The sequence below is a fragment of the Schistocerca serialis genome, chromosome 3 (genome assembly GCF_023864345.2).
Source record: "Schistocerca serialis cubense isolate TAMUIC-IGC-003099 chromosome 3, iqSchSeri2.2, whole genome shotgun sequence".
Classification (NCBI taxonomy): Eukaryota; Metazoa; Arthropoda; class Insecta; order Orthoptera; family Acrididae; genus Schistocerca; species Schistocerca serialis.
The window spans coordinates 985579684-985593003 of NC_064640.1; the positions used below are offsets into that span (position 1 = coordinate 985579684).

General features: G+C 40.1%; 1 protein-coding gene across 1 annotated transcript in view; it reads left to right on the forward strand.

Moving 5' to 3' along the window:
• The window catches only part of LOC126471430 (uncharacterized), a 69756-nt gene that overhangs the window by 22946 nt on the left and 33490 nt on the right, over nt 1–13320 (forward strand). Inside the window, exon 4 of the mRNA XM_050099589.1 lies at nt 11148–11336. Within this exon, the coding sequence (XP_049955546.1) occupies nt 11148–11336 (189 nt within the window). The remainder of the gene's footprint in view (nt 1–11147; nt 11337–13320) is intronic.

A 13320-nucleotide genomic window follows, 5' to 3' on the forward strand; every position in this document is an offset into this window, starting at 1 on the left:
TGCAAAATAAAAAGTGCACAAATTTGATAGACATACTGGTGCTCTTGATGCTCTGGTGCCATGCCGATTGGGGGTGATGGTTAAATGTCCTGTATAAGATATACACCACATAATGCAACATAGGACTCAACCGTGGCACCTAGCATCTTAGAACAAAGAAATGTAGAAATGTGTGTGTGTGTGTGTGTGTGTGTGTGTGTGTGTGTGTGTGTGTGTGTGTGTGAGCTGAAGTTGAAAAATTGGTATAACGTGGGCACTTTAATGTGGCAATTTTACATGGTTGGTGTTTTGAACTGTGACTGCATCAAATATCGGTAGAGGCCAGCCCCGGACTACCTCGTTTAGGATACTGCTAACCTCGGCATGCAATCTTGCATTAGCCTGCACCAAGTGCTTTTTGTTGTGCATTTCTCATGTTTTCTTTTCCTATTTTGAAGTAAGTGAAAAGACTAATGTCAGTGTGTCATGGAGTTTGATTATGACCCTCACAATACAGAAGGGATCAGTGATCCCTATGACTGCATGTCAGGTCTGCTTTTGCAGAAACACAGAACAAGTGTATGTTGGCTACTGTGCGAGATGCAAACTAATCGTGTTTTCTTAAACCATTCCAAACTCTCTGGCAGTAATAATTCTAGTTTGTATACACTCATGGCCAACTGTCTGTTTGTAGTATCCACACTGTCCAGTATAGCAACCGAAATACAAAACAAGTCAATGTATTTCAATCACACTGAAAGGAGGAATCACCTGATAGAATTTTGCACAGCTCACAATTTAATAATTACTACTTATTTTAAGAATCGTGAAAGAAGGCTGTATATGTGGAAGAGGTGTGCTGACATTGGAAAGTTTCTGGTGGGTTGCATAAAGGTAAGACAGGTTTTGATACCAGATTCTAAACAGCAAGCTTTTCTCCAGAGGATGTGAACATTGGTTATAAATTCCACATTAAAACTAAGAAACTGCAGAAAGGTAAGTAATTAGACACAGAACCTGGCTAAATTGAAATGAACAGAGGTTGTTAAAATTTTCGTTGACAGCATTAGGCAGTAATTACAGAAACAGTGGAAATGACTGCAATAGAAGACAAATGGGCAGCTTCGAGAAAGTAGGGATGGGTAGACAAGAAATGCAGGCATATAGAATAATAATACGTGTCTGTGGAAGAAATAGATCCAGTGTATAGGAAAATTAAACAGGCCCCTGGAGAAAAGAGAAATAGCTATATGAATATTAAGATCTCTGAGTGCAAGCCTATACTAAACAGACAAAGGAAAACTGAAACATAATGAATAGAGGGTCTGTAAAATGGAAACAAACTTGAAGACAGTATTATGAAAAGAGAAGAGAAACTGAATGAAGTTCAGATGGGAGATATGACACTTCAAAATGAAATGAAGTGATCGTGTGGCACTGTTGGCCAGAGGCCCCATCCGGGCAATTTTGGCTGCCGGGTAGCAAGTCTTTTTTTTCAGGTTACACCACATTGGGCAACTTGTGCACTGGTGGCGACAACACGACACTCTGTCCAAGAGTGGAGAAAATCTCCAACCCAGCCAAGAATAAAACCCGAGCCTACTGCATGGGAGGCAGACATGTTACCACTCGGGTAAGCAGGTAGACTATGACACTGCAAAAAGGATTTGACAGAGCACTAAAAGACCTAAGTCTAAACAAGAACCCTGGAGTACATGACATTCCCTCAGAATTACTGAGATCATCAGGAGAGCTACAACAATTCCATCTGCTGTGCAAGGTATGAGACATGTGAAATACATTAAGACATTGAAGAAAAATTCAATAATTCCTTTTCTAAAGAAGTTAACTGCTGACAGGTGTTAATTTTACTTAACTATCAGTTTAATAAACCACGGTTGCAAATAGTGACAAGAATTGTTTACAGAATAATGGTTGAAGTCAATCGTGGGGAACGTCAGTTTGAGTTCGAGAGAATGTAGAAACACTGGAGGCAGTACTGACACCATGATTTACATTAGAGGGTAATGCCAAGCCTACATGTATAGGGTTTTTAAATTTAGAGGAATCTTTTGAGAATGTTAACTGAAGTGCATTCTTAAAAATTTTGAAGGTAGCAGGGAAGAAATACAGACAGCATAAAGCTATAGCCAGGACATGAAAGTGAAGCAGTAGCTGAGAAGTGAGTAGAAAGGGTTGTAGCCTCTCCCCAATGTAATTCAAGCTATACATTGAACAAGTATTAAAGGAAACACAGGAGCAGTTTTAAAAGGGGATTTAAGTTCAGAAAGAACAAATAAAAACATTGTAATTCAGTCTGAGACGGGAAAAGACTTGTGAGAACAGTTGAATGGAATCAATAGTGTCTTGACAAGATGTTACAAGATGAACATCGACAAAAGGGAAACGAGGGTAATAAAATGTAGCTGAATTAAATCAGAAGGAATTGATTAGGAAATGAGCCACTAAGAATAGTAGATGAATGTTGCTATTTGGGCAGTACTATAACTGATGAGGGCCGAAGCAGAGAAAATATAAAATGCAGTCTGGCAACAGCATGGAAGCATTTCTGAGAAAGAGAAATCTGTTCTGTAGGCCCCAGTGGAAGTGAAACGTGAATGATAATCAGTTCAGAAAAGAAGAGAATAGAAGCTTTTGAAATGTGCTAAAGAAGAATGGTGTAGATTAGCTACTGGATCAAATAATTAAAAAAGGTACGGACTCAAATGAGGGGGAAAGCTCGTGCAAGAACTTTATCAAAATTGATCTCGCAAGGCACTGGGATTACGAGTCCTGGAAAAGACCAGTGACGGTGCTGAAGCAGCGTGTGGTGAGCAGGGCCCAGGGAGTAGGGGTGGAAGAGATGAGGAGGTGGGTTGGCAGACCGTCCCCCCACTCGTGGGACGATGGCCTCACAGGAACCCCAGACAGTGATTTGCCAGGCAGCGACCCCCTCTGCAACGCGAACCGGACCATCTGCAACACAGGAACGGGCATGGCGGTGATCCCTCTGGAACAGGCCCTGCCGTCTGCGGCTGCAGCTGGTCGAAGTGACGGTCTGTTGTAATCGGACATCATCCTCTGTACCATACTTTTCCTCAACATTAATTGTTGATACCAATATTGTTTTTTGAATTTTGGACGAGTCAGTATTATCTTAGTTGCTGTTCTGAAAACTTTCATATAATTTTATACACAGTATTTTATATTTCAAGCTAAAATTATGAAAAGGAATTACTTTATAAAATATTTTAGTTGCAATGTTATTATCGATAAGTACTAGTTCTGAATGTTCAGCTAAATAATTTTTGTAGAGACATTTGGAATTACAAATTATTTGCACTTAAAACTTTTATTATTAATTATGCAATCCTGTACTGTTTACTATGTTTATATCTGGATACATTTATGAAATAATAATCAAAATTAATAATATAAAGAAAACTAGTAGGAATTCATTTGTTAAGAAAAATTGTAAACCCTTTGGAATACTGTTATTTCCTCAGAGTGTGAGAGTCATATGCTTACCTTGGATTTGATTGGACGTATTTTTGTATAATGGGTGTGAATAATGTTGTTTAGCTTTGTTAATGTGAAAAATCAAAATACTGTATGATATACTAAAAATTGAGAACATCAGTGAAAAATATATTTACGTAAAAAAAATCTGCAACAACAATCTTCCAATTTATTTAGTTGAAACCAACTTTGAGGACCTGATTTTAGATTTTCAGCTTCAAGAATCAGACCTCTAAGAAGAACTAGAGCCATCTTAACTTGACGAGCTAAGTAAACTTAAAAGTTTATTGAAGTCTCCTCTCCTCTCAAATCTTCATAAAAGACTTTGCTTATTAATTAATTGGACTGGGCATTGTTTAATGTGGACAATATCACAGGCACCAGCCCTGGCAATGCCTGATGATGGCAGGAACCCAGTTTGGCTGGCGGCTGAAACCACGAGCCAAACAGGCGCACCCTGCTGGAATCGTCGCAGAGCCAGTGATGCCAGGGTATGCAGTATCGCATGCAGTGGGTGGAGGAGTGTCCGTGGTTGATGTTCGTGTAGCAGCTCTGCCAGGCTCTCATCCCCAACTGGAGTGAAACAGTATGAACTCAAAATTGGTCTAAAGCAGCTTCAGGAGACCTGCCAGATACATACTTGTGCATTTGAGTTTTAAACATCCAAACCATGCGTTCATCCTCACCATTAGATTGAGGATGAAACGGTGAGCTGTGAGATGGCGAACACCACTAGCCTGAAAAGAAATGCATATTCTCAAGAAACAAACTGGGGGCCTTTTCAGTAACCACAGTATGCAGAAGTATCTTAGACAGGGCTGAAATAGTGGCTGCTGTGGACATTGGTGGACAACATGCCATATAGGGAAACTTGGAATAGTTGTCCACTACACTGAGCCAATACTGATTTACGAAGGGCCAGCAAAATCGACATGCAGATGCTCACACAGGCACTGCAGTGTTGGCCAGGGGGAAGAAAAGATGACCACAGGGCCGCCTTTTGCAGAACACAGTGAGTACAAGCATCAATAAGCCATCTAATGTCCCCATCTATACCTGGCCAATACACATGCTGGCGAGACAAAGCTTCCCCCCCCCCCCCAATTGACCGACATGCAGAAGCCGTAGTACATTATGGCTTGAGGAAGTGGATCTACATCTACATCCATACTCCGCAAGCCACCTGATGGTGTGTGGTGGAGGATACCTTGAGTACCTCTATTGGTTCTCCCTTCTATTCCAGTCTCGTATTGTTCATGGAAAGAAGGATCGTCGGTATGCTTCTGTGTGGGCTCTAATCTCTCTGATTTTATCCTCATGGTCTCTTCGCGAGATATACGTAGGAGGGAGCAATATACTGCTTGACTCTTCGGTGAAGGTATGTTCTCGAAACTTTGACAAAAGCCCGTACCGAGCTACTGAGCGTCTCTCCTGCAGAGTCTTCCACTGGAGTTTATCTATCATATCCGTAACGCTTTCGCGATTACTAAATGATCCTGTAACGAAGCGCGCTGCTCTCCGTTGGATCTTCTCTATATCTTCTATCAACCCTATCTGGTACGGATCCCACACTGCTGAGCAGTATTCAAGCAGTGGGCGAACAAGCCTACTGTAACCTACTTCCTTTGTTTTCGGATTGCATTTCCTTAGGATTTTTCCAATTAATCTCAGTCTGGCATCTGCTTTACCGCGATCAACATTATATGATCATTCCATTTTAAATCACTCCTAATGCGTACTCCCAGATAATTTATGGTATTAACTGCTTCCAGTTGCTGACCTGCTATTTTGTAGCTAAATGATAAAGGATCTATCTTTCTGTGTATTCGCAGCACATTACACTTGTCTACATTGAGATTCAATTGCCATTCCCTGCACCATGCGTCTATTCGCTGCAGATCCTCCTGCATTTCAGTACAATTGTCCATTGTTACAACCTCTCAATACACCACAGCATCATCCGCAAAAAGCCTCAGTGAACTTCGGATGTCATCCACAAGGTCATTTATGTATATTGTGAATAGCAACGGTCCTATGACACTCCCCTGCGGCACACCTGAAATGACTCTTACTTCAGAAGACTTCTCTCCATTTAACCTGGGGAGCAGTGTCCTTCATAGGTAACAAAAGAACCCAGTCAAACACAGAAAGGCAATGCTGGAGGAAGAAGTAATTACACAAGGAATCGAAGTCACAGCCTGGGGTTTTTTCTGTCCAACCGTGCTGCACAAATGAGAGGACTTGACAAAGTGTAGGGTCCGTGGTGACAGCCGATGCTATCTTGGTACTAGTGATAGGAAAACTATTGACCACATTCTGGTTCTCAATATGTAAATAGAAACAAAGCAACTTGCCCTTATCAAATACTGGGTCCAACCCGATCGCAAGGCAAGATAAGGCATTGGCATTAGCGTGTTGCTCTGTCGGCCGGTAACAGATCTGATAATGATATCAGGAGAGTAACAGAGCCCATTGCTGCAGACAATGCACTGCCTTGTCCAGCAAAGAAGTCCAAGGGTTGAAAAGAGCAACTAATGCCTAGTGATTCACGATTAAATGGAACTTAGAGCAATACAAGAAGACGTGAAATTTCTTGAGGGCGAAAACAATCACAAAAGCCTCTTTAATCTGAGAACACAACTACTGAGCAGGAGTTTAAGTCTTAGAAGCATAAACAATGGATCATTCAGATTTATGCACGTATTTGTGTGCCAACACGAGATGCTAACATGGCTGAAAAGTGGCTGAGCACGGGGCAGAGTGAAGCAAAGTGAAAGTTTGGTGACAAGCTTGGAACAAGAAAAAGCAACATTTCTACACAAAAGTGCAAGCAGTGGCTGAACATTGGATGTGTCAAGTAAAAACTTGTGGTAGTATGCAACTTTACCTAGAAATGCCTGCAGCTTCGTAATGGAAGTCAGCTGCAGCAAAACTGCAATTGTGTTAACACGTTGATGCAATGGCTTGACCCCTGTGTGAGAAACTTCAAAACCTATGGACTCAATTGACAGCTAAAAAAATTGTGATTTGGCAAGGTTGCCCTTGAGCGCTGCAGACTGCAAAACAGAAAACAACGATCAGAGATTGCCAAGGTGGTCTTCGGTGAAAGAACTCGAAACAACAATATCGTTGAGGTAAGTGGTGGAGCTGAGTACAAAGGCTGTCAGTTAATCTAAAAATGTTGAAAAATTGCAAGTGTACCCTGGAAGCCAAAAGGCAAGCATTTATATTGCTATATGCCGAATGGTGTATTGACAATGAGAAAACCTATAGTGGCCTCATCCAAGGGGAGCTGGAGGTATGCTTGCAAAAAATCAATCATGGAAAAGTGGCTGCCTGACAATTCTGTGAGCAGTTTGTCAGGGTGGGGCAAAGGGTATGTATGTATCGTGGACTTGTATTAATCATGACACCAACATTGTCGCAGAGACGAAGCTTACCACCCTCGGCTTCTTAATGATTAGTGGTGTAGGCCATTCACTGAAAGAAATAGGTCGAAAGACATCGAGCAACGGCAAAAGGTCTAATTTGGCCTCCGCAGAGTTGTGCAACGCGGCAGGCATCTTTCGCCTGAAAGAAAACGAGGGTGGGCAGAAACTTTCATGGTAATGTGGGTCTGAAAACCAGTACCACAGCCTTGCCCAGGGGAAAACGGCAATGAAAACTCAGGACCGAGGGACTCCAGTTGCTGATACATAACTTGATCTGACTCTAAATTTACCTCGTCGGCAATCGAGAAAACTGAAGCGTTAAATGCACCTAACCCAAACAGGTCTGCGGTCTGGGAATGATCCACAGAAAGGAAGGTGAGAGAGCAAACAACAGATGTGTAAGATACAAGAGCGGAGAACTGACCTAGGATTGGATTCTGCTGTTATTGTAGCTAACCAACTTCCGTGAAACCTGTGTGAGGTTAGGGCAGCCCAAGTCCACATAAATTTGTGTGTTCTCTAAGGTCACTGCAGCCTCTTTGTCCACATGCAGTTTTAGCGGTTTATTAAGCACACTCAAGTCAATAAACAATTTTTTCAGGGAAATAGTCATTGTAGAGACACAATTTATGCCCATCGCTTCTACTGTGTGTGCCACATTGGAAAAGGAGTTACATTCCGATGCAGTGTGGCCTTTCTTTCAACACATGGTGCAAACTGCCCAACGCTTAGAGCACACAGCAGGATTGTGTTGGACAAAGCAACACGAGCAAGGCAGAAGGGGGCAAGTGGCTGCTGGTGTGAACACTTGCAGTGTGCCTAATAGGGGTTGACTGAGTAGCTGCCCCCCCCCCCCCCCCGTACCCCCTCCCCATTCAGCAACCTGATCGCATTCGGCCCATGACACTTCAAAGGACTGTACTTTTTTGAGAACATCTGTAGGCGTTGGATTCTCACACTGAAGTGCTTTTTCATGGACATCCCTATCCGGGGCCAGATGAATAATATCATCTTGCACTATGTGATCATTGTAGGATTCGTGATGGGTACTAGTTATAAATTTACAATGATGGCTCAAGTTGTGTTACAGTAATTGGTTGAGAGAAGCTTGACATTTCATCAAATGATAAGGTGGACAGTTCTTGCAAAGGTGCAAGTTGGCACAACAGCTGATATGTATGCAGCAAAAGCCAGGAAAGAAAGCAAGCAAGCCATACACAGGTTTGCATTGTCCATGCAAAAGACCTGGAAATGTTGGCTAAACTGTATCTCATAACAGTCCCAATCTTCAGCTGATTCATCATATGCCAGAAAGGGCGACAGTTGCAATGACTGGAGAGTAACCTGCCATGAATATGCAGATGACACTTGTTTAAGACTGGTGACGAGAGCCTGCTGTTGTTCCGCAAAAACTTGCTGCTGAGCAGCGAGATGTTGGCTTATTTCTTCTATCGAGATGTTTGTCAGGTGACTTAGCACTGACACTAACATGCAGAAAAAATGTAATCCTCACTCATCGTGAAGTTTGTTGTAGCAAGAACAAACACAGTGCAGGAAGCATGGTACTTCATAGAGCAACACATAAGATGCAGGTTGTGCATCGCATTGAACACATTGATTGGACAACAGTAGTACTGTGTGAAGAATAGGCTGAGCACTCGTTTCTGATTGCTTAAATAATGCTGTTTCTTTGGCGGCTCATCAGAGTGTGCCAGGGGCCGACGCAGGAGCCCTCTATAATCGGGCCTGTGAACTGTATGGACTTGCGCTCTGTGAAATCACGCATGTCATGAGTGAAGGTACATCAGCTTCATTATAGGTAACTGAATCAATGTCAGACTTTTCAATGTTACTATTAAAATATTGTCAACGCGAACTCAATGGGCCCCAGCACGCTTAAAGTAACGGATTATTGATTACTGTAGCAAGGTCGATCACAGCACCTAGTGACAGACTCTTGATTGTAATCTGAGCTAACACTACATGTAGTCTGTTTTTTTTTTTTATCCGTAAGATATATTTTTTTAACAATAAAACAGCATTGGTGATTTCTTGCTGATTCCGTAGATACCACATAATTATCTTGAAATTGTTTACTATGATACCTGTAATAAATCCATGTTTCAAATGTTGAAACCAGATAAATTAATTACCTCTATTTTGCTACCATGAATTCAGAATCTATAGCAACTAATAACCACAATATGATGATTTTTTTGTGAGAGACCTACTCTTTCGGCTGTTTACAAAACCGTATCACATATTGAGAAAGGAATATGTTAAGCAATATGAAAATTCAGTTAAACGATGTTTTCAAAGGTATAGCTCTTTTCCACTGATGCTAGAGGACAGAAGATCTTGTTTTACACATACAACTGGAACTCAAATGCATTAGGTGAATATTATTAAAATTTTAATCACAACATTAAATTCACTGCAACTTTGGAAATAATGCGGACTCATGAAATCTAACACCAATTTTGAAATTAGCAGTTAGCAGTTCCATTAAGATGAGTACTTTTACACATGATTTCAGTCATTCTAAAGTTCATAAAAACTGTGTGTGTTTTAGTCTGCTAAGATGGCAGACTGAGTTGTAGAAAGGAATAACTGACTCGGATATTGTTGCTACCACATTTGTGTACATTCTGGTTGACTTAATGTACAGGAGATAACTTCTTTTATATTAAAAGTATTAGAAATTAAAATAGTACTTGCCACCAGGCAGCTTTATTGTACTGTGAAGTATATATTTATACTTGGTTTTTGTGACCTCACAACTCTTGAGAAGGGGCATGTCTCTATGCCACGATTATTTCTAACTGTGTTGATGTTGAGGTGGGTTGTTAAGATCTCCAGTACTTTATTTTTGTGAAGCCCTCCTGCAATTAAGTTGGTAACAGTGAAAAAACATTGATGATGGTTCTGATTGGGAATCGCATTTATTAATAAACCTTGTACTTTGAATAAATGTTTTGATTTGTGCAACACAGCACCTTTAGCATAAATGAACTGAGGGATATGTCTTGTGGAATGGACTGCAACCAGTTTAATTCATCTGTGGTATCGATGATTTGTGCTGGATTTGTGGTGTAATTTATGGAGGCTCAAAGTTTAATCGTTTTTAGATATCAAGTTATAGGTAATGACACTCTTAAAAAGCACTCATTCAAGCAATTCTCAAATTATTTTATGAGCCAAGGGCCATTAAGTCATGTTAACTGAGGAAAGAGAGAAAATCCAAATATCAGCTCCCATAATTACTAGATTATTTTAGTCTCTCTCTCTCTCTCTCTCTCTCTCACTCGTGTGTGCGCCTCCCCTGAGAGAGAGAGAGAGAGAGAGAGAGAGAGAGAGACTAAAATAATCTAGTAATTATGGGAGCGCGCACGCGGCTATCATGATTTCATTTTTGGCTTAAAATGTCTTAACCCATACTCCATCAGTTGTGACAATTTGATGCAAGATTACCTCACTTTTCATTTTAAAAAGGTTGAACATGACTGATGTCAGCCATTTCTGCTTTTGTTCAGCAGTCATTCAGTGAGAGACCCATCTCTCATAATTATTTTTATTTATTTATTTTTTTCACGTTTACATAATTCATCAGAATTAATACTAATCTTAGTGGAACTGATGTAGACTCTGATAGTTATTTATATGTCACATGAAGATTTTTATAAAGAGCATATGCCCCAATTCTTAGCTGGATTATCATTTATGTGTACGTGGCCAAAGCAAAAGCAATTAGATCAGTGAGAAAGTGTTCTATCATCTAATGTACACAGGCTAAAAACTTGACTTACAGCACTGCTTACTGTCAGGTGGTCATACAACAATCATTTCCCCAGTGGGAACATCAGTTATCAAGACTAGTGAAGATTTTATATACTGTGGAAAGGAAAGTAACTATTATTTTGTCTAATGAGCTTATATGCCCATATTATTATTGTGTGGTACTTTCTGAAACTTAATTATTTTTATCTCTACAGAGTTAAGAAGTCAGTGTCTGTATATTTTAATCCTCAGTCATTCTGTTAATGACAGCATTTGGATAGTAATCCTTCCTAAACTTTGTGCATACAGTTGCGTTCCCCAAAAGACGTATTTTCTCTTCTAAGAAAGAGAAACATTTATCATCATAGTGTATTCTTGTTAGCTTTTTCATGTTCAAAATATGATTGTCATTGATGACTATATATTTACTCCTTCTTGCAGGAAGGGAGCCTGGCAGAAATTAAAAAAGCATGGGACCAACGTAAAGCTGCATCAGGAAATCCAGATGGTGGTAGTCCAATGTCAGTGCTTGTTGACAGAATGAGAAATATCAGTATTGAAACTGAGGCAAACAAAGAGCTTGCACAGGGTATGAGTTCGGGCCATCAGCAAGAAGATCGCAGAAACGAAGTAAGTGTTAGTGAATTCCTGTCTGTATTTATACACATGATTTCAGTCATTCTAAAGTTCATAAAAACTGTGTGTTTTATTCTGCTAAGATGGCAGACTGAGTTGTAGAAAGGAATAACTCTGTATTTATATAAGAGAAGTACTTAAGCCTTGTAATGCTGAACTGAGTTTTCGACTTTAAATGCCTATCCACTCTTACAATGTGTGTGCTTGGTGTACAGGTACTGTTAAGAAAATGTGTGTTGTGTGTAAAGTAAAAAGTAAAGTTGTGTGGCATACCCGGATGGTCACCCATGTAAGTAGTGGCCATGCCCGACAGTGCTTAACTTCAGTGATCTGGTGAAAACTGGTGTATCCACCTCAGCAAGGCCATTGACTGTCTGTATTTTGATCATGAGTCATGGAATAAACAGAAGAGGGCAAATAAAGTTATAGGAATGAAAGTGCTATTGAAATTATGACATTTGTGTGTGGTGTGTATAATAATGTGTATTTCTTATTATCTTTTAAAGACAATTAAAATCTTTAGCATCAAGGAAACTGTAGCATGGGTATGGTATTGTCAATAGTATTTCTCATTTCAAAAGTTACCCACTAACAGTAGCAACAAAGTGAACTAATGAAAGAGGGGAAAGTAATGTAATGAGCAGAACTTTTAGCTCTAACCTATATCTTCAGAGCACATGCACAGCTGTTTCACTGATATCTATAATTCGTTGCACAAAATTCTGTGTGTATTTTTCCTAGCGTTCTTTCAGGAAATCAGTGAATACTCTTTAAACATTTTTTCCCCTTAAAAGAGGTTGGGACAGACTTCTTGTCATGCTCACATCGGAACATGTACCTGTCTTTCTTCATACTATTTGTTTTTTGATGCATCATTCTCCTTCTTCAAAAAACTTAATATGTTTTGATGCACAGTTCACAATCAGTTTTAATTAAATTTGTACATTTGTTTGTCCAACAACTAAAGTAAACAGTTGCAAAATGCCTAAGAATAGATGTTAAAAAGGTGAACCTAAATCTCTTTCTCAAGTGCTGACACAGTGTTTCTATAAAAATCTGCTGGCATATAGCTCTCATGGTAAGTGAACTTATCTTGAAGAGTTTTCACTGCATTCATCAATAGGCAGCAGCAGCTAACATTTTATATTGAAATATCAGTCTTGTGTTTTATCTGTGACTTTGTGCAACTAACAGCACAAAAGCAGGTGCAAGTCTTGGCATTCAGAATGTGGATCAGGGCCATGTGTTTCAGTTATTACCAAGATACTGTATCATCTCAAGCTCAGCTTCTGTATTTTTAAAATATGTTTTGCTTTCCCTACACATGTGTGAAAATTTGTGGCCTGACATTCAAGTGGGACAGGAAATCAAGTAATGTCTAAAAAAATAAATGCAGTGTGTTGAAAAGTGCTGATTTGTGAAATCTGAATGTGCTGCTAAATAACATTCATTGTTGAGTCACTCCACCCCGTACATTGTAACATGGCGTTCTGCCCACAAAGCTTGTCAACACATTGCTGCTGTAGTCTTTTCCACTCTTCATTGGATGACCTGAGTTCATCTAGTGTGTGGGAAGATTTCCTGTGATAATGCATGGCAAGTTTCAAGTGGTTCCAAACGTACTGTAGAGTTTCTGTCGACATATATTGTGTGCAATCCCCTTGGGTTGATTGCTGCCTCCCCGAGAAAGGTATTCACGATGTGGGTATGGAGTGACTCTGTGTTATCATCCTGGAAAAAGAACTCATTGCTGAGATGTTGTAAGTATGGCTGGACAATAGACTGCAAGATCCTGTCACAATACTGGAAAACCCTCAAATTACCCTTGATAGTGATGTGAACCACCTGGCATCTGTACTGGATAGTTGGTCCAAACATGAATGATGCACCTCCCAGTTGAAACAGTGACACTGCATGCCTCGAGATGTGCATTGGCATCTGCCTGCATTCACACTCATTGACAAAAATTGCCATACAA